Source organism: Cucurbita pepo, chromosome 7, assembly GCF_057944985.1.
Source record: "Cucurbita pepo subsp. pepo isolate OVF chromosome 7, ASM5794498v1, whole genome shotgun sequence".
NCBI lineage: Eukaryota > Viridiplantae > Streptophyta > Magnoliopsida > Cucurbitales > Cucurbitaceae > Cucurbita > Cucurbita pepo.
In genome coordinates this window covers 9,483,855-9,503,084 of record NC_141804.1, presented here as the reverse complement: position 1 = coordinate 9,503,084, position 19,230 = coordinate 9,483,855, and the positions used below count along the sequence as shown (strand labels likewise).

Below are 19,230 nucleotides of genomic sequence, written 5' to 3'. Positions count from 1 at the left end.
TATTATAATTTTCAAATATTTTAATGGTGAGGGCTTTAGTTGTTGGGTGCATTTGAGACATTTCAAAATTATAGACTCGATGATTTGGATCAGGTATCTGATGACTTCGATTTTTTCTTGCATCTCTTACGACCTGATCACGTTATCTACTTGTTTTGACCTACTTATATAAGTGAAAGGTATCTCCACAAACCATTACGTGTTCGTTTAGTAGGGTTTGTCCTCGTTAGGAAAATTTTTAGAAGGTCACCCAACATATGATTGTTACGGTCAGTTTTGAAGTTCTTATGATTGAGCCACTGGAAAGGAAGATACATTTTATCGATATAGGAAGTGGGTATGAATTTGTTCGAGTTTTTATTGATCGTAATCTTATATACTAAATATCGTTCTCATTGGATTGTTGTGATACCCGAGTATGTAATGTCCCACATTGGTTGGGGGAGGAGAATAAAACACCCTTTATAAGGGAGTGGAAACCTTTCCCTAGCAGACGCGTTTTAAAGCCTTGAGGGGAAGCCCAAAAAGGACAATATCTGCTAGCGGTGGATCTAGGCCGTTACAAATGGTATCAGAGCCAGACACCGGATGATGTGCCAGCCTTCTCGCTATTCCCCGAAGGGGGGTAGACATGAGGCGGTGTGCTAGGAAGGACGCTGGGCCCCGAAGGGAGGTGGATTTGGGGGCGGTCCCACATCGATTGGAGAAAGGAATGAGTGTCAGCGAGGACGCTGGGACCCGAAGGGGGGTAGATTGTGATGTCCCATATTGGTTGGGGAGCAGAACAAAACACCCTTTATAAGGGAGTGGAAACTTTCCCTTAGCAGACGCGTTTTAAAGCCTTTCCCTTAGTAGACGCGTTTTAAAGCCTAGAGGGGAAGCCCGTGGAAACTTTCCCTTAGCAGACGCGTTTTAAAGCCTTTCCCTTAGTAGACGCGTTTTAAAGCCTAGAGGGGAAGTCCGAAAGGAAAAGCCCAAAGAGGACAATATCTGCTATAGCGGTGGACGATCTGGGCCGTTATAGAGAGTAAATGAGGGGTACATAAATGAACCGAAACTACATCCAAATTAGAGTAATCCTAAGGATAGAATAATTAAGAAGGACTTAAAAGAATTAAAAGTCACTATCTATACCAACAACTTTACTTGAACCAATTCTATGTAAGTGAGGACAAAACATACTCATGTTGGTCTGGGGGAAAATCTTCACTCTTAAGACTTAAGGAATAAGTAACATGACCATGACCTAAAAGAATGTCAGGACCATCAGATATTAAATCCAAATTTCGAGCAACAATAATAAGACTATGTTTTAACCGTAGCTAGTAAAATATTGTTCGGAGGGATATGTCTAGCTAGTTAAACTATAGTCCGATTAATTTAATTAATAATTTAATATTTTAAGAGTCAACCATATTATATTAATGATTTTAAATATTTTAAATGTAATGTAAGAATCTTATAATTTAATATTTTTTTCAGTACTCCTCTCAATAGCGGTTTTGGTAATATTAATATAAAAAATGATAAATAGTTTCCTTTAATTAATATTATAATATTTTCATGGTGACGTAGGAATACGTAATTAATCATTAAATATTTTTAGTTGATATAACAAAATTAACTTAAAAATAAAATTTATAATTTATCTCTCACAACCTCTCCCTCTTCCTATAATACGTCATTTTTGGGTTAATTTTTTTTTCCATAATCTAACTCGTTACAAACGACAAATAGTATCAGAGCCAGATATCGAGTAGTGTGCCAGCGAAGAAGCTGGACTTCTAAGGGGGGTAGATTAAACAATCCCACATCAGTTGGAGAGGGGAATGGAAAATTTCGAGTGTGGAAACCTCTCCCTAGTAAACACGTTTGAAAATGGTGAGGCTGACGGCGATACGTAACGGGTCAAACTGGATAATATTTGTATAAGAGCCAGCATTGAATGGTGTGCTGGTGAGGACGTTGGCCCCCAAGGGGGATTGTGAGATTCCACATCTCTTACAAGAGTGTCGGGAAACCTCTCCCTAGTAGACGTGTTTCAAAATTGTGAGGTAGATGATGATATGTAACGAGCCAAAGTGGACAATATCTATTAGCGGTGAGCTCCGCTTTGACCCATTCCAAATAGTCAACCTTCTAAATTTTTATTTCCACCCTTTACTTTTTTTTTTCCTCACTTTAGCATATCACTCTTATCTTTTTAACATAAAAAATAAATAAATAAGAACAATTATCAAAACTTTTTATTTTAAAAATATAGAAAATAAACAATTTTCAATGTTTTTTTTTTCTAAAAATATTTGAAAATAAAAAAAATTCATATATTTAAAAATTTTGTGCAATTTTTTAATTATTAGAATAATTATAATTATGGTGAAAATTCGGTTGTCTTTATATATGTTTAATTTGTGTCCTCAAATTTATTATTATTATTATTATTATTATTATTATTATTATTATTATGGTTATTATCAATTTTTCATATTAAATTCAACAAAAATTTTAAGTCACATGTTTTTATTCACAATGCTACATTTCATACGTTGCTTTCATGGATGTGCCAACAAAAACCTTCACGAAAGTATTTTTAGCTGATACCCGTGACACTTCGTGTTTAGGATCCGACATCTAATGACCTCAACATTTTTCAATATTACCTACGTCACGACTACGTCTTCTACTTGTCTCGAATTACTTCTAAGAGTGAAGACCATCCCTTCAACTCAACACGAGTCATTTTAAATAAAATAAAAAAAAAAATTCTAGAAGGTCACGGAGCATAAGATTACTCTAAGTGAAACACGCCTGACTTTGGAATTCTTATGATTAAGTTATCGAAAAAAATGGTCGGTTGGTATAAATAGTACCTATAAATTTTTTTAAAACATTTGTTAACATCTTCAGCCTTACTCTTATTCGAATATCATCTTGGATTATTTATATACTCATCCTATGCTCAGAGCATCACAAAACTAAAAATGTAGTCATAAAAATTTATGTTCATAGTATAAGATTTAGTGTGAGATCCCACATCGGTTGAAAATGAAAACAAACATTATTTGTAAAGGTGTGGAAATCTCTCCCTAACAGGCGCGTGTTAAAATCGTGAGGTTGACAACGATACATAATAGGCCAAAGCGGGCAATATCTACTAATGGTGGGTTTGGGCCGTTACAAATGGTATCAAAGTCAGACACTAGACAGTGTGCCAGTGAGGATGTTGGGCTCCCAAGGTAGGTGAATTGTGAGATCCCACATGGATTGAAAATGGGAACAAACATTTTTTTTATAAAAGTGTGGAAATCTCTCCCTAGCAGGCGCCCGTTAAAATCATGAGGCTGACGACGATACATAATGGGCCAAAGCGGACAATATCTACTAATGATGGGTTTGGATTGTTACAAATGGTATCAAAGTCAAACACTAGACGGTGTGCCAGTGAGGATGTTGGCCCCTAGGAGAGGTGGATTGTGAGATCTCACATCGATTGGAGAGGGAAACAAAACATTTACTTATAAGGGCGTGGAAACCTCTCCCTTGCCGACGCGTTTTAAAACGGTGAGGTTATATATATATATATATATATATATATATATATATATATATATATATATATATATATATATATATATATATATATATATATATATATAATTGGATGCAATTGTGGGTGAGTGTCCATTTTAAGTGATCCAAATTGTTGGCAAGATTCCTTCTAGAAGAGCTAATAGAGGGCAGATCCGTCCGAATTAATTTGAATGGTCTTTAAGTCTTCTAACTTAACTCTCCACTTTAAGTGATCTAAATTGTCTCCATAGTGATCCATCTTGTTCCTTATGTACCTTGTTTTTTTCTCTTTTAGTAAGCATTATCGGCTTTATCACACGACGTTTTCGGTCTCGGCCGGTCTCGACCATATGAGCCTCAGCTTAACTTCCCATATTTTAAAGTTTTCTTAGATTGAGGCTTCATAGAACACCCGCCTTGGTAGTAAATTGTCAGGTTTGGGCTCGACCACTTTGACTCTGGTGAGAGTAAACTTTTGAGTTATATTTCCGCATAGATGATGAGCATGAGACGTTAGTAACGACTCTAAGTATGTAGAAATTTAGGGTCGTTACATTCTCCGAGAAAACAAAAGTGTTTATATATCTCATATTTACCATTTTCATCGATTCATTATAGGGTTAGGATGGAAGAGGAATAAATCGGGGTTACTTCCTATTCCAACATATTTTAGTCGGTTTTAACGTTTCATCGATTCGTTTTGATACGAGCGGAAATAGAGCAGGAATTTAACAAAGTCGAGGGCAAAAATAGGGATGAAGAATATAATCCTTACCCGTGATCCCGTTTAGCTAATAGGAAAAAAAAATCTCTCTCATCCGTCTATTCGAGACGGGTTCTTGCAGCTGAAATGAACATTTCTACTAATAACGTTTAAAAAAATAAAAAAAGTTATCGAACTTACCATTAACACGAGTATTACGAGACAATCGCACCGTACGTCCACTCATTTAATAATTCATCATGATTTCAAGAAATTCCAAAGATTCTTTCCACTTGGTTGCTATTTTGTTACTCATTTGCACAACTTTGGTCCAATAATTAAACCTATGCGTTGTATGCTTCCCAACTCTCCTTCCTAGGACCACACAATAATTTTATTTTTAAAAATTATTTTCATAAATTAAAAAATATATGATGACGTTTTTATAATTATTATTATTTTTTATTATATGGTCAATATTATAGAATTTATAGTTTAATTAATGCTTGGATTCTAAATTATATATGATTAATTTTTCTAATATCTTCTTACAATAATATTACTTCAAAGATTATTATATTTTTGTCTTGAAATTTTCAAAGATTCTATTTATTTAATTTATTAATTTTTTAAAATAATTATTTGACCGACATTAAACTTTGCTTTAAAATATTTTTTTGTACTGTGAGATCTCATATTAGTTGGAGAAGATAATGAAACATTCCTTATAACGGTATAGAAATCTCTACTTAACAGACAAGTTTTAAAACATTGAGGGGAAGTCCGTAAAGGAAAGCTTAAAGAGAATAATATCTGCTAGCGGTGGGCTTGGGCGACTACAAATGGTATTAGAGCTAGACATCGAGCAGTGTGTCAGTGAGGACGCTGACCTCCTAGCCCCCAAGAGGGGTGGATTGTGAGATCCAACATTGGTAGAGAGGGGGGAACAGAATATTCTGTATAAGAGTGTGAAAATTGGGATTGAGCTGTTACAAATGGTATCTAGAGCTAGACACCAAGGAGTGTGTCAGGGAGGACACTATGAGGGGTGGATTGTGAGATCCAATATTGGTTAGAGAGGGGAACAGAATTCTGTTTAAGAGTGTAAAAATCGGGATTGAGCTGTTACAAATAGTATCTAGAGCTAGACACCAAGTAGTGTGTCAAGGAGGACGCTATGCCTCCAAAGGGGTGGATTGTGAGATCTCACAATGGTTGGCCCCCCTAGCCCCCAAGAGGGGCGAATTGTGAGATCTCAAAAGTGTGCGTGCGAGAGCACTGGCTCCTAGCCCCCAAGACGGGTGGATTGTGAGATCCCACATTGGTTGAAAAGAGGAATAGAACATTGTTTATAAGGGTGTGGAAATCGAGCTTGAGCTGTTACAAATGGTATCTAGAGCCAGACACCGAGCAATGTGTGAGCTAGGATGCTAGGTCTTCAAAGGGGTGGATTCTGAGATTCCAAATTATTGGAGAGGGGAACAGAACATTCTTTAGGGTGTAGAAACCTCTTCCTAAGAGGAGTACGGAACACTCTTTATAACAGTGTGGATATATTCCTTACTTATATAAACCCATGATCCTTATCTAAATTAACGAATGTGGGACTCCCTTCCAATAATCCTCAACAATTTTTCCCTCGAACAAAGTATACCATAGAGCTTCTCTCGAGGCCTATAGAGCCCTCAAACAGCCTCCCCTTAATCGAGGCTCGACTCCTTCTCTAGAGTTTTCGAACAAAGTACACCCTTTATTCGACACTTGAGTCTCTTTCAAACGAGATGGATAAATAAATGGAGATAAATTGTTAATTTCACCGAGATGGGGACGTGGAAGACTTCTCCATCTCCACCCGCTCTATGGACATCTTCCCCATCTATGCCCGGTGTCTATCTCTAATCAAGATAAACATACAATTTCAAAAACAAGACGGGAGAGATCAATTTAAAAAAAATAATTAAATTACGAGAACAGAATAATGAACACGATTTTACAAGTTCGAGAATTATTAACAGCGATGCCCGATAAAATGTAATTAAAAAAATAAAAAAGAAATAAATTAATATTTTTTTAAAAAATAAAATCAAAGTCATCCATGTGAGAGAGATTGACTTTCCTCTATAAATCTCCACCAAACACTCTCTCCATCCCTAACACACACTCATCCTCCCTTGGCCATTTCCCACTCTCTCACCATGGCCACTCTTTCCTGCCAACCCTCCGACTTGGCCACCCTCCTCGGCTCGACCGCCACCGCCAACTCCTCCGCCGTGGCCGACTACCTCTGCTCGAGGTTCAACACGGTTGCGGCCACTCTCACGTCCACCTCCTACGCCCTCGACAACACCTACCTTCTCTTCTCTGCCTACCTCGTCTTCGCCATGCAACTCGGCTTCGCCATGCTATGCGCTGGCTCGGTCCGTGCCAAGAACACCATGAACATCATGCTCACCAATGTCCTCGACGCTGCTGCCGGTGGCCTCTCGTACTACCTCTTCGGCTTCGCCTTCGCCTTTGGTGCCCCGTCTAACTCCTTCATCGGTCGCCACTTTTTTGGCCTCTCCCATTTCCCTAACCCCTCCACTGATTATAGCTTCTTTCTTTACCAATGGGCCTTTGCTATTGCTGCCGCAGGTAAATTTCATGTTCTTAGTACTCGTCAACTTACTCCGATTAATTTTAAACTCGACATTTAGAAATCTCTATCGAGAGTAAGACCGTTCCTGTGAGATCCCATATCGGTCTGGGAGGAGAACGAAACATTCTTTATAAGGGTGTGGAAATCTCTCTCTCACACATGTTTTAAATATCTGCTAGCGATAGACTTAGACTGTTACAGTCCTATCTCAATATTCATTTTCCTACAATTCTCCATTTATTTTTATGAAAATTATTTTCTAATCTTTTAATATATTTAAAAAAATAATTTGAAATGATTTTTGAATTACTTATTCATTAATATTTCATAAATAAAAATATAATATAAAATACCATATAATTTCTAAAAATTCAAATTTTGATAGCCACGTAAATAAATATATAAAAAATTAATTATGTATAAAAGGTGGAGGAGACGGGTTTATCTAACAGGGAATAATGTCTTTTTAATTTTTCCCTATTCTCCTTAACGGAGACTCTCCCGTTTGGGGTGGGTCCCACAAGATTCTTTTTCTGGTTAAATGAACGTTTCTAATTTTCCACTCTATTTAGGGCAGATCTCTCGTGGGCATTTTTCCCTATTCTCCTTAACGGAAATTCTCCAGTTTGGAGTGGGTCCCACAAGATTCCGTTTTCGGGTTAAATGAACCTATCTAATTTTCTACTCTAGTTGGGGCAGATCTCTCGAGGGCTCCAACCTCGAGTTAAATCATTTTAAATTAAAAAAAATAAATATTTTAAATATTTTTCATTTAAATTTGTAATATTTAAAAGCTTGTGTGGCTATCAATAGTTTGAAATAATAGAATATTTTTCATATTTTATTCTTGTTTTTAACAGGCATCACAAGCGGTTCAATAGCCGAGCGAACCCAATTCGTAGCCTACCTCATTTACTCGACCGTCCTAACCGGTTTTGTCTACCCCATAGTCTCCCACTGGTTCTGGTCGGCCGATGGCTGGGCTAGCGCGGCTCGACCCAGTAACCTCCTATTCAACTCAGGCGCAATCGACTTCGCTGGGTCAGGCGTGGTCCACATGGTCGGCGGCATAGCCGGCTTGTGGGGAGCCTTAATCGAAGGCCCACGAATCGGCCGATTCGACCGTTCAGGCCGGTCCGTAGCTCTACGTGGCCATAGCGCTTCCTTAGTCGTCCTCGGTTCATTCCTCCTCTGGTTCGGCTGGTACGGGTTCAACCCCGGTTCGTTTCTAACTATCTCCAAATCCTACAACGACGGCCGCCCTTATTACGGCCAATGGAGCGCCATAGGCCGAACCGGAGTCACGACAACATTAGCCGGATGCACAGCCGCGCTAACAACGCTCTTCTCAAAACGGCTGTTAGTTGGACATTGGAACGTAATCGACGTGTGCAACGGCTTATTAGGTGGCTTCGCAGCCATCACAGCCGGCTGCGCCGTAGTGGACCCATGGGCGGCTGTGATATGTGGATTCGTAGCGGCTTGGATTCTAATTGGCTTCAACAAGCTAGCCGAGAAGTGCAGCTACGATGACCCATTAGAGGCAGCGCAACTCCACGGCGGATGTGGCGCGTGGGGGTTGATATTCACGGGATTATTCGCGAGAAAGGAGTACGTGGCGGAGGTTTATAAGGCAGGGCGGCCGTTTGGGTTGTTTATGGGCGGCGGAGGGAGGCTACTGGCGGCGCAATTGGTGGAGATAGCGGCGATTGTGGGGTGGGTGTCGGTGACGATGGGGGGATTGTTTTATGGGCTGAAGAAGGCGAAATTGCTGAGGATATCGAGGGAGGATGAGATGGCAGGGATGGATATGACGAGGCATGGGGGGTTTGCTTACGTGTACAATGACGAGGATGATCCGTCTGGGAAGCCGGCTGGGTTTATGCTGAGGAGGATTGAGCCAGCCGATGGGAGTCCTAGTCCTGTTGACGACCGTTATCCTTCTGGGATGGCTGCCGTTTGATTGAAACGCCGTCGTTTTTACAATGTGCTTGTTATATTGGGGTTGGATTTGTTTGGTGTTAGCTTAGTTAAATTGAAATTAGTGTTAGCTTATTGTCAAATAATAATAATAATAATTAAAAAAGGTATTGAGGAATACTAAGAACAAATAAAAATAACCAAATGGGTTAAGAAGACCATTGTCCTCCTCGGCTCGGTTGACCTGGCTCATCTCTCGGTTGAACTTGATCACTAGGTTTAGTTAGTTGAAGAAGCTCATTTCTCGACCGAGCTTGATCACTAAATTTAGTGATTATGGTTCATTTCTCAACCACATAAGTCTAAATGAATATAAAAATTAATACATTTCGTCAAAGCAATAACGTACAAACAACTTAACAATTACATCACTTCGTTATCAGTCGATTAACGATCTGAATTAGACTGAAACCATTTTTAAACAAAGAAAGCTACATTTTGAAATTTAATGGAGCTCGATAGTATAAAACAATCATTAAGTATGATACCAATAATCGAGGTATGATCACTGGAGTTAGTTGATGAGTAACCAATCGTTGAATAGCTCATGAGACATCAATGATTGAGATATGAGTTTAGAAGAGCTACACTATATGATACAGATAGTTGGATGGATCACATGACATCAATGATTGAGATAATTTCGAAGGAGCTCTAGTAAATAAATTGAGATAGGAAACCTACCTCATTTATCGGAGTAGGGACGGAAAAATATAATCTCATCCTCGATCCCATTAATCTAATAGAGAAAAAACGGTCTCCACTCCCTCTTCATTTTTCGTCTAAACGGTGAATTTTTGCTTCGTTCTAGGTAGGTCCCGACACCACGGATAAAATGGACATCTCTAGAGACAAAGACATACTGAAGTAGGTGATCTATAAGGCTATGGCCTCGTAACTCTAGATTGTATATTTGATATAGTAACAACCTTATAGTATAAGTATAAATCTAGATAGGTTGACAACCTAAAGTAGCTCAATAAGACGATATGATGATATATGATCGATATTTGCTTATTTTTTTCAACCACTTAAAACTTATCACATTCTCTTCCATCAATTTGAACTTACATCCTTGATCTCCATTCTTTTTTTTGGGTCGATTCAAGATATCTCAATCACTTGGTTGTCTATGTCGGGTTAGCTCGATCTTTCTATTTTTCATTCTTCTCGTTCTCTCAATTTAGCTCTTCTTGAACCATCTCTCTCATTTCGATAACCAGAAAATCGAATATTTTATGTGAATGAGCTCTCGCATACGTCGTCAAATGGGTAGATTTTTAGATTGTATTGAATGATAGAATATATTATATCATTTTTTTTTATTTAATATTATGACGAAAGATTAAACCTTTTAATTTCATAGAAGATAAATAAAGTTTTATCGTTGAGTTATATACTCATGCTTTAAAAATGGCATCGCTTTATTGTTTATATTTCTTAAAAATCATTCTCGGTTACTAGTATTGCGACGTTCGTGTAAAGATGGGTACAAGAATGAATCGATATTTGGAAAAGAGGTCGGGAGACCGTGTGAATAGTTGAATTGATGACTTCGCTTCGATCTCTTCGACTGAACCTGAAATTATTACTTATGCTAACAAGGTACACTTTTCTTTTTGAGTGGCTTCATCACAAAAGCTCCAAAGTTGAGTATGTTTGGCAATGAAAGATGTTGATTTTGTACGGACTAGAGGTCATATAGATTGAAACCCGGAGCGATAAGAATAAAAGATCCATGAATCGGCTCACAACTCCAACACTATAAGAATTATATGGCCTCGTACATGTGAGATAACGGAGACTTCCCTTAGAAGTAGTTCAAGACAAATAGGGTAACGTGCTCATGTTACATGGGATGAGATGCAAGGATGCAATAAAATGTCAATCTTTGTCTTCACTCACATGTTTCCTCAAAAAAAAAAATTTAGAAAGTCACCCAACATAAATATTTTTATGATCACTTTCTGTAAATGCCCAAACCCACTACTAATAGATATTGTCCATTTTGGCACGTTACGTATCATCGTCAGTCTTACTGTTTGAAAACGCATCTACTAAAGAGAGGTTTTCACATCCTTTTAAGAAATGTTTTGTTCCCCTTTCCAACCGAGGTGGGATCGAGATCCACCCCCTTGGGGGACCAGCGTACTCGCTGACACACCGCCCAATGTCTAGCTCTGATACCATTTATAATAGTCCAATCCCACTGTTAGCAAATATTATCCGCTTTGGCTCGTTACGAATCAACATTAGTCTCACAGTTTAGGTTTACACACACTTATAAGGAATGTTTCGTTCTTCTCTCCAACCGATGTGGGATCTGACATCCTCATTGGAATATAGTATCAGTTCATTTATATCCCCTCATTTATACGACCATCAAAATCTTTCTAAGATAAACCATAGCCACTATTTAGTAAACATACTTGCATGAAACTAATGAAAGCCACTATTTTTTCTTCCATTATTTGTAGAGAGCATTTGATACTTGATCTTGTGTAAGATAATTGGCAATGTATATTCACTAATGCAATTGGCATAAAAGTACATTTGTAAGGACCAATCAAAATTGGAATTTGATTCCTTTATTCATTTGGAAACTAAAATCAATGAACTTCAAATATTGCACACAAAAAATGGTATACAATAAGGATGCATTGATTCTCTATCTACATCACATGTGGGCTCCCAAGAGTTGCATGTGTTTTTCTTTCCCCTTCTTTTAGTTTTGATAATTTTATTTGCTCAACTACATTTTCGATCTTAGAATTCTATATTTATAACGGCCCAAGCTCATCGCTCGTAGATATTGTTCTCTTTGGGCTTTCCCTCAAGGCTTTAAAACGTGTCTTCTAGAGTTACATAGTAGAATCGGTGCTCATTCAGATATTGTCCTCTTTGGGCTTGCCCTTCCAAGCTTCTCCTCAAGGTTTTTGGGCTTTCCCTTACTGGACTATGTGCCAGTGAAGAGGTTGTTCCTCGAAGGGGGTAGACACGAGGCGATGTGCCAGTAAGAATGCTGGGCCCGGAAGGGGGTAGATTTGGTGGGGTCCCACATCGATTGGAGAAAGAAGCGAGTGCCAACGAAGACATTGGGCCCCGAAACACCCTCTACAAGGGTGTGAAAAAATTTTCCTAACAGACACGTTTTAAAGCCTTTGAGGTGAAGCTCGAAAGAGAAAGTCCAAAGAGGACAATATCTGCTAGCGGTGGGCCTCGACGGTTATAATAACTATTTCATTCTAGGTTTTATATTATATAGTTTTATGGATTAAAATACTATTTTATATTCAATAAATCTTAGATTAAATTTTATTCATGGAAGAAAATTCTAAAATCCTTGGAAGAACAAGTTCCATTTACAAGTGTGAAGGAGTGTGGGCAGAGCATCTTGATGGGAAGGTTACTTTGTCAAAGGGACATTTTTATTGCTGAAAAGCTGAATTAAACGCACACCATAAGCCCATAACACTATTCATATTGGCATAGAATTTATGCTCCTTGGCATATAGCCATCAAGAGAGAAGGCCTCGAGTCCGAGCATAATTTATTTGGTTAAGTTGTAGATTCTCGATAAAAAAAGACAAATCTCTACTCTACATAACGTTGTTAAACTTAAAAAGAAAATTAAAAGAGAGATAGAAAAAGAACGAGGGCTGATACGAGCATGACTAACTTGATAATGGATTACTTACTTTTTCAATGATCGAAATTTTGGATCCTCTACCCTTTATGTATGTAAGATCCCACATTGGTTGGAAAAAGGATCGAAACATTTCTTAGAAAGGTGTTGAAACCTCTCCTTAAGATTACACATTTTTAAACCATGCGACTGACGGCAATATGTAACAGGCCGAAGCGGATAATATCTACTAACGGTGGACTTAAGTTGTTACAAATTGTATCAAAGTCGATACCGAACAACGTGTCAATGTCCCCAACGAGGACGTTGGGTCCCCAAATGGGTGGATTGTGAGATCTCACATTGGTTGGAGAAGAAACTAAACATTACTTATAAGGGTGTGAAAACCTTTTACGTGAGACTAATGAAGATATATAAGCTAAAACGGACAATATCTACTAATAGTGCACTTTGGGCAGTTACAATGTAATGGTCGAAAACATAATCCAAATAAAAATGAAAGTGAGAGTAAAACTGATCATTATTGCTTCATCTTGTGTAGGGTACCCTAGTTTAATATATTGGGCCTCCATTGTCCTTCACATTTTTGGGTTGGTTGTGCAATTTGAGGTCTTTAATGATCGTGAGTTTGCTATGGGATGTGGCTGAAAAAAAAAGGAAAAGGATACTACCAATTTTGTGTTCTAAGGCTTCTCATTTTCATTTTTCTTTTGTGGATTCCTTAGGAAAATACATCGACCTCACTTGAACGTGAGAGCAATGGTAAAATTCAATCGAGGGAAAAGAACGTGTGAGATTCTATATCGGTTGCAAAAGAAAACGAAACGTTCCTTACACCCTTATAAAGGTGTGGAAACTTCTTCCAAAGAGACACGCTTTTAAACCGTGAGGCTGACGACGACACGTAACGGGTCAAAACCCGTGCTAATAAAGACGTTAGCCCCTAAGGGGATGAATTGTGAAATCCCACATCAGTTGGAGAGGAGAACGAAACATTCATTCATTCCTTATAAGGGTGTGAAAACCTCTTCTAGGTAGACGCATTTTAAAATCATGAGGCTGACAACGACACGTAGCGGGCCAAATCAGACAATATGGTTTGGGCTGTCACATATGGTATTAGAACCAAAGACTGGGCGGTGTGCCAGTGAGGGGTGGATTGTGAGATAAAAAAAAAACGTTCCTTATAATAGTGTGAAAACCTCTCCTTACTAGATGCGTTTTAAAGTTTCATAACATTTTGCATATGAGTATATGCCATGAAGCCACGGGCCCATGTCACATTTAGCATACAATTATAACCAAACCAACAGTAGGGCCACTTACAAATGGTATCATAGCCAAACAGTGTGCCAGCGGACCCTGGGTCCCCAAAAAGGTGAATTAGGTCCCCAAAAGGGTGAATTGTGAATTCTCCGCATCAGTTGGAGAGGGGAACGAAACATTCCTTATAATTATTTAGAAACATCTCATTAATAGACATGTTTTTTAAACGGTGAGGCTGACAACGATACATAAAACAGACCAAAACAGACATATCAATCACATATAACATCCCTAAACATTTATTTGATATTACAACCAACATAAGCACAATATATCTATCGTTTATTAAGCATCATACACATGTTCGGTTCTAGCTCACACATATATCGATCATAAATAACATCCAACGTTAACTCTAAATGTGATATTACATTATTAGTCTAAAACATCTAGAATTGGTAGAATTAGAGCAAAGAGCAAAGGGTTACTCCAAGGAACTAAAACCTTTATGGGAGTTTCAGCTGAGCAAGATGGCTAATATCAAAAGGGTGACTGTCACTGGGAAGTTGAGCATTAAAGGACCTGTTAGCCAACGCCATGAATGCAATCTCAGTTGGATGAACTCCATCCCAAAATATGGCTTCACTTCTATTGCCACATATTTTTCCATAAGGATCACATTGCTCTCCACTAAGCTTCACTTGACAGCAAGGGGTAAATGAAACTGGTGGACCTGCAAGTTCGTATTTTTAGTGGTTAATATTTATAGGCGAAACAAAGAAACTAGCATGGTAACAACTCAACTCATACTTAGAATTTGGATCAGGATTCAAAATTCTAAGCATGGGTCGTTATAAATGGTATCAGAACGATATCTCTCTTAATAAGATGTGAGAGTCCCACATTGATTGGGGAGAAAAACGAAACATCATTTATAAGGGTGTGGAAACCTTTCCTAGCCTTGAGAGAAACCTCGAAAGGGAAACCCAAAGAGGAGGGCAATATCTGTCGGTGGTGGGCTTGGCTCTTACATAAGATGTGGTTTGGCGACGAAACAGGGCGGAAGCTGGCGAACATGTGACGCCAGAATAAAGGAGAGGTACATGAATGAACCGAGATCACATCCAAATGAGAGCGATTCTAAAGATACGGTGACTAAAAAATATTTATAGGAAATGAAAGTCACTCTTTATACCAACAAAGTGCATCTTTCTTTTCAGTGGCTCAATCATAAGAACTTCATAATTAAACATGCTTTATTAGGAGCAATTAATGTGACCATGTCGTAGGGAATGACATGACCATTAAATGCCGAATCTAGATTCCGACTTCTAGGTATGGGTCCTTACAAGTGAAATGATCATCAACGGAGCTGTTCTTGGAATTTGATTATGAATTTCAATGTTTTTGCTTTATTGAAAACCCGTAACAAAGAAATGGTAAGGAAACAAGCACAATTACCAATATCAGAAAACGAAAAACGAAATCGTATTATCAACCCGACATTGATATACCTAAAATTTGTTGATTGGGAATACCTTGTGAGGAAATTTGGTATAGGTCAATGAATGTATGCTTGGCATCAGTGAAATTAGCATTGAGCTCTTGAACAAGAGACTTGAGGCCAATATTGAAGAGTTGAACAGCTTTGTTGATTTCTTCTACACATAGAGATCCTCGAGTGTCATGGGTAGCCATCGCAAAGGGAGTACACCCCAAAATCCCCACTCCAAAAACAGCAACCTTTCTAGCTCCTTGATTATATAGAATCTACAATATATTCTCTTAACAAAATCAATAAAATTTTGAATGATCTTCAAATATGCATGGAAACATGTTCAATATGATACATACAAACCTTAATTTTCAACTACAAAAAAATGTTATCAAATGGCTAAAAGAATGAAGGAAGGAAAAATGTTATCAAATGGCAAAAAAAAATGTTATCTAACCGTCTTCGCTCGCTGACACACTGTTTGGTGTCCACCTCTCTTCGGGGTTCAACATTCTTGCTAGCACACTCTCCCGTGTCAAGCTTTGATACCATTTGTAACAACTCAAACACACTGCTAGCAAATATTGCCCTCTTTGGGTTTTCCCTTTCGGGCATCCCGTCAAGGTTTTTAAAACGCGTGTGCCAAGGAGATGTGAGATCCCACATTGGTTGGAGAGGAGAACGAAACACCCTTTATAAGGGTGTCGAAACCTCTCTCTAGCAGACGTGTTTTAAAACCTTGAAGGGAAGCCCGAAAGAGAAAGCCCAAAGAGGACAATATCCGCTAGCGGTGGGCCTGGGCCGTTACAAATGGTACCAGAGCCAGACACCAAACGATGTGCTAGCGAGGAGGCGGTTCCCCGAAGGGGGGATAGACACAAGGCGGTGTGCAAGTACGGACACTAGTCCCCGAAGGGGGGGTGCATTTGGTGGGGGTCCCACATCGATTGGAGAAAGGACGAGTGCTAGCGAGGCACTGGGCCCTAAGATGGGGTGGTTTGTGAGATCCCACATTGGTTGGGGAGGAGAACGAAACACCCTTTATAAGGGTGTGGAAACCTCTCCCTAACAATCACGTCTTAAACCCTTGAGTGAAAGCTCGAAAGGGAAAGCCTAAAGAAGACAATATCTTGTGTTTGACAACAAAAATTGAAGTGAGATTGAGAGGAGGATTGATTTGAATGATGGGAAGGGAGGTCCTTTTATAGGACGGGATTTCATTGATTACCGGAGTTGGTTGGGATTTTTGTCAATGAAATTGAATTCACCTCCTCCTTAACTAAATTCAAATTTCTATTATTAGCTTCAACACCCTCCCTTAAACACTCTATGCAGAAATCAGTTTAGGACTTCACTTCATCTTCTTTATATACATCTTGTATTCTGTACATCCCCATCTTTCTTCTAAGCTTCTCGAACAATAGTTGTTTCAAGGGTTTTGTGAATAGGTCTGCGATTTGTTCATCACTTCGGCAAAAGTTGAGTTCAATAATGTCTTCTTTACACAATGCCTTCTTTACACAAATCACACAAGAAATGAAATCGAACATCGATGTGCTTACTTCTTCCATGCAACACAGGATTTTTAGACAACTTAATAGTTGACATATTATCACAAAATATAACCGTCGTACCTGGTTGCTTCTGATTAAGAATTTCAAGCATTTTTCTTAACCAAATTGCTTGGCACAAGCATGCTGCTGCCGCCACAAATTCTGCTTCTGTAGTTGAGAGTGTTACAATAGGTTGCTTCTTTGAAGACCAGCAAATAGCTCCTGAACTCATCATGAAAATACTTTCTGAAGTACTTTTACGATCATCTATATCACCTGCATAGTCGCTATCTATATAGCCAACCATCTTCGGATCATCTCCTTTCTTGTAGAATACCCCCAAATCAAAAGTTCCTCTCACATAACAAAGTATCCTTCTTGCTGCATTGAGATGATTTTCCGTTGGATGCTCCATGTAACGACTTATCATACTAACCGCATACATGATGTCTGGTCTTGTTGAAGTTAGGTACATCAAACTTCCCACAATTTGTTTGAAGTACCTATTATCAAGCTCTCCAAGATTTCTGTGCTGCAATAGAAATTATGAGCCTGATAGTATCTTGACGTGCCACTGGTGCAAATACCTCCTTATAATCAATTCCATACTTCTGCTTGTATCCTTTTGCAATGAGTCGCGCCTTGTACTTATCCACCTCACCGTTTTCATTCAACTTGGTTTTGAAAACCCATTTTACTCCAATTGTTTTCTGTCCGCTAGGAAGATCAGTGAGCTCCCAAGTCTTGTTCTTCTCTATGGATTTGATTTCACTGTCCATAGCTTCTTTCCATTTCTTCTTCTTTACTGCTTCTTTATAGACAATTGGATCACTGTCCATAAATAATGCAAAATAACCACTATCACTTGATTCATATTCCATCTCATAATCAATCATCCAATTTGATCTCTTTCTTGTTCTTGGATTTCTTTGATTATGATCACGATTTTCTTCTACTGGTTCTTCTTGTTGAGCTTATGATGAGCTCTCTCCATGCTCATAGTGAGGCTAAATAGGGGCTTCAGTTTGTTCTTCTTCAAGATCTACAAGAATCTGCTGATTCACAGTGATCTTTTCTTCCCATGTCCAAGTCTTCTTTTCGTCAAAGACTACATCACGACTTAACACCACCTTCTTTGTCAAGGGATCATAGAGCTTGTACGCCTTAGAGGTCTCGCTTACTCCAAGAAACACACACTTCAAACTCTTGTCCTCAAGTTTCTTCCTTTTCTCATCAGGAACGTGTGCATATGCTATGCACCCAAAGATTCTAAAGTGGTCTATTGCAGGTTTTCTTCCGCTCCATACTTCTTGTGGAGTCATATCTCTAACAGAAAAAGTAGGGCTCTGGTTGAAAATGTGAACGGACCACACGACAGCTTCTGGCCAGAATTCCTTCGGGACTTCTCCTTTATTAAGTAAACTTCGAACCATGTTGAGAATGATCTTGTTTTTCCTTTCGGCCACACCATTTTGTTGTGGTGTATATGCTGTTGTTAACTGCCTCCTTATGCCCTTCTCTTCACAAAATTTAATAAACTCGTTCGAGCAGAATTCTCCACCTCTGTCAGTTCTTAAAGCCTTGACTTTTCTTCCAGTTTCCATCTTCATAGTAGCACAAATTTTTTTTGAAGCAATCAAAGGCTTCTGATTTGGCGTGCAAGAAATAAGTCCATGTTTTTCAACTAAAATCATCGACGAGGGTCATGAAACATTTCTTGTTGCCATTTGATGCTGGAGAGATGAGACCACATATGTTTGAATCAACTTCAAAATTGCTTGAACTCTTCTTGATTTTCTGGATGGAAAAGAATTTCTTTCATGTTTTGCTACTACACAGCTCTCGCAAATTTCTGTTGGAGGAGTAATATCTGGCAACCGAGTTACCATCTTCTTTGAAGACAACATCTTTAATCCTTTGAAGTGTAGATGACCATATCTAAAATGCCAAAGTCAGGTGGTATCTTCTTTCTTCACCATCAAACTTTTGGCAACGATATTTAACGTCAACGGATATAGACGGTTGGTGGTCATCTTCATCTTAGCAATCGATCCTCTTTTGGAGTCATAAATCTCACATTCATCATTTTGGAATGTGATCACATACCCCTTTTCTTGTAACTGACCGATACTAAGTAAGTTGGCTTTCAAATCAGGAATGTAGAATACATTAGAAATAGACTCTACAAAGCCATTGCTAGTCTTGATATCTACGGTTCCTTTCCCACCACTTGGATAGTTGAATTGTTGCCAAGAGAAACCATGGTATGAAAATTTTCATCCAGAGTTGAGAAGAATTCCTTACAACCTGTCATATGGTTGCTGCATCAGAGTCTACGACCCATACACCTTGATTTGTAACCTTCATAGCATGGAATGA

At 38.6% G+C, this 19,230-nt stretch overlaps 1 protein-coding gene across 1 annotated transcript; it reads left to right on the top strand.

Annotated features, from left to right (window-relative positions):
• The first annotated feature begins 6,416 nt into the window (after positions 1 to 6,416).
• AMT1;2 (ammonium transporter 1;2) lies at positions 6,417 to 9,001 on the top strand. The gene is made up of 2 exons (XM_087125316.1): positions 6,417 to 6,907; positions 7,772 to 9,001. The coding sequence occupies exons 1-2, from the start codon at positions 6,469 to 6,471 to the stop codon at positions 8,872 to 8,874; spliced, it is 1,542 nt and encodes a 513-aa protein (XP_086981442.1). The 5' UTR covers positions 6,417 to 6,468; the 3' UTR covers positions 8,875 to 9,001.
• The last annotated feature ends 10,229 nt before the right edge of the window (positions 9,002 to 19,230 follow it).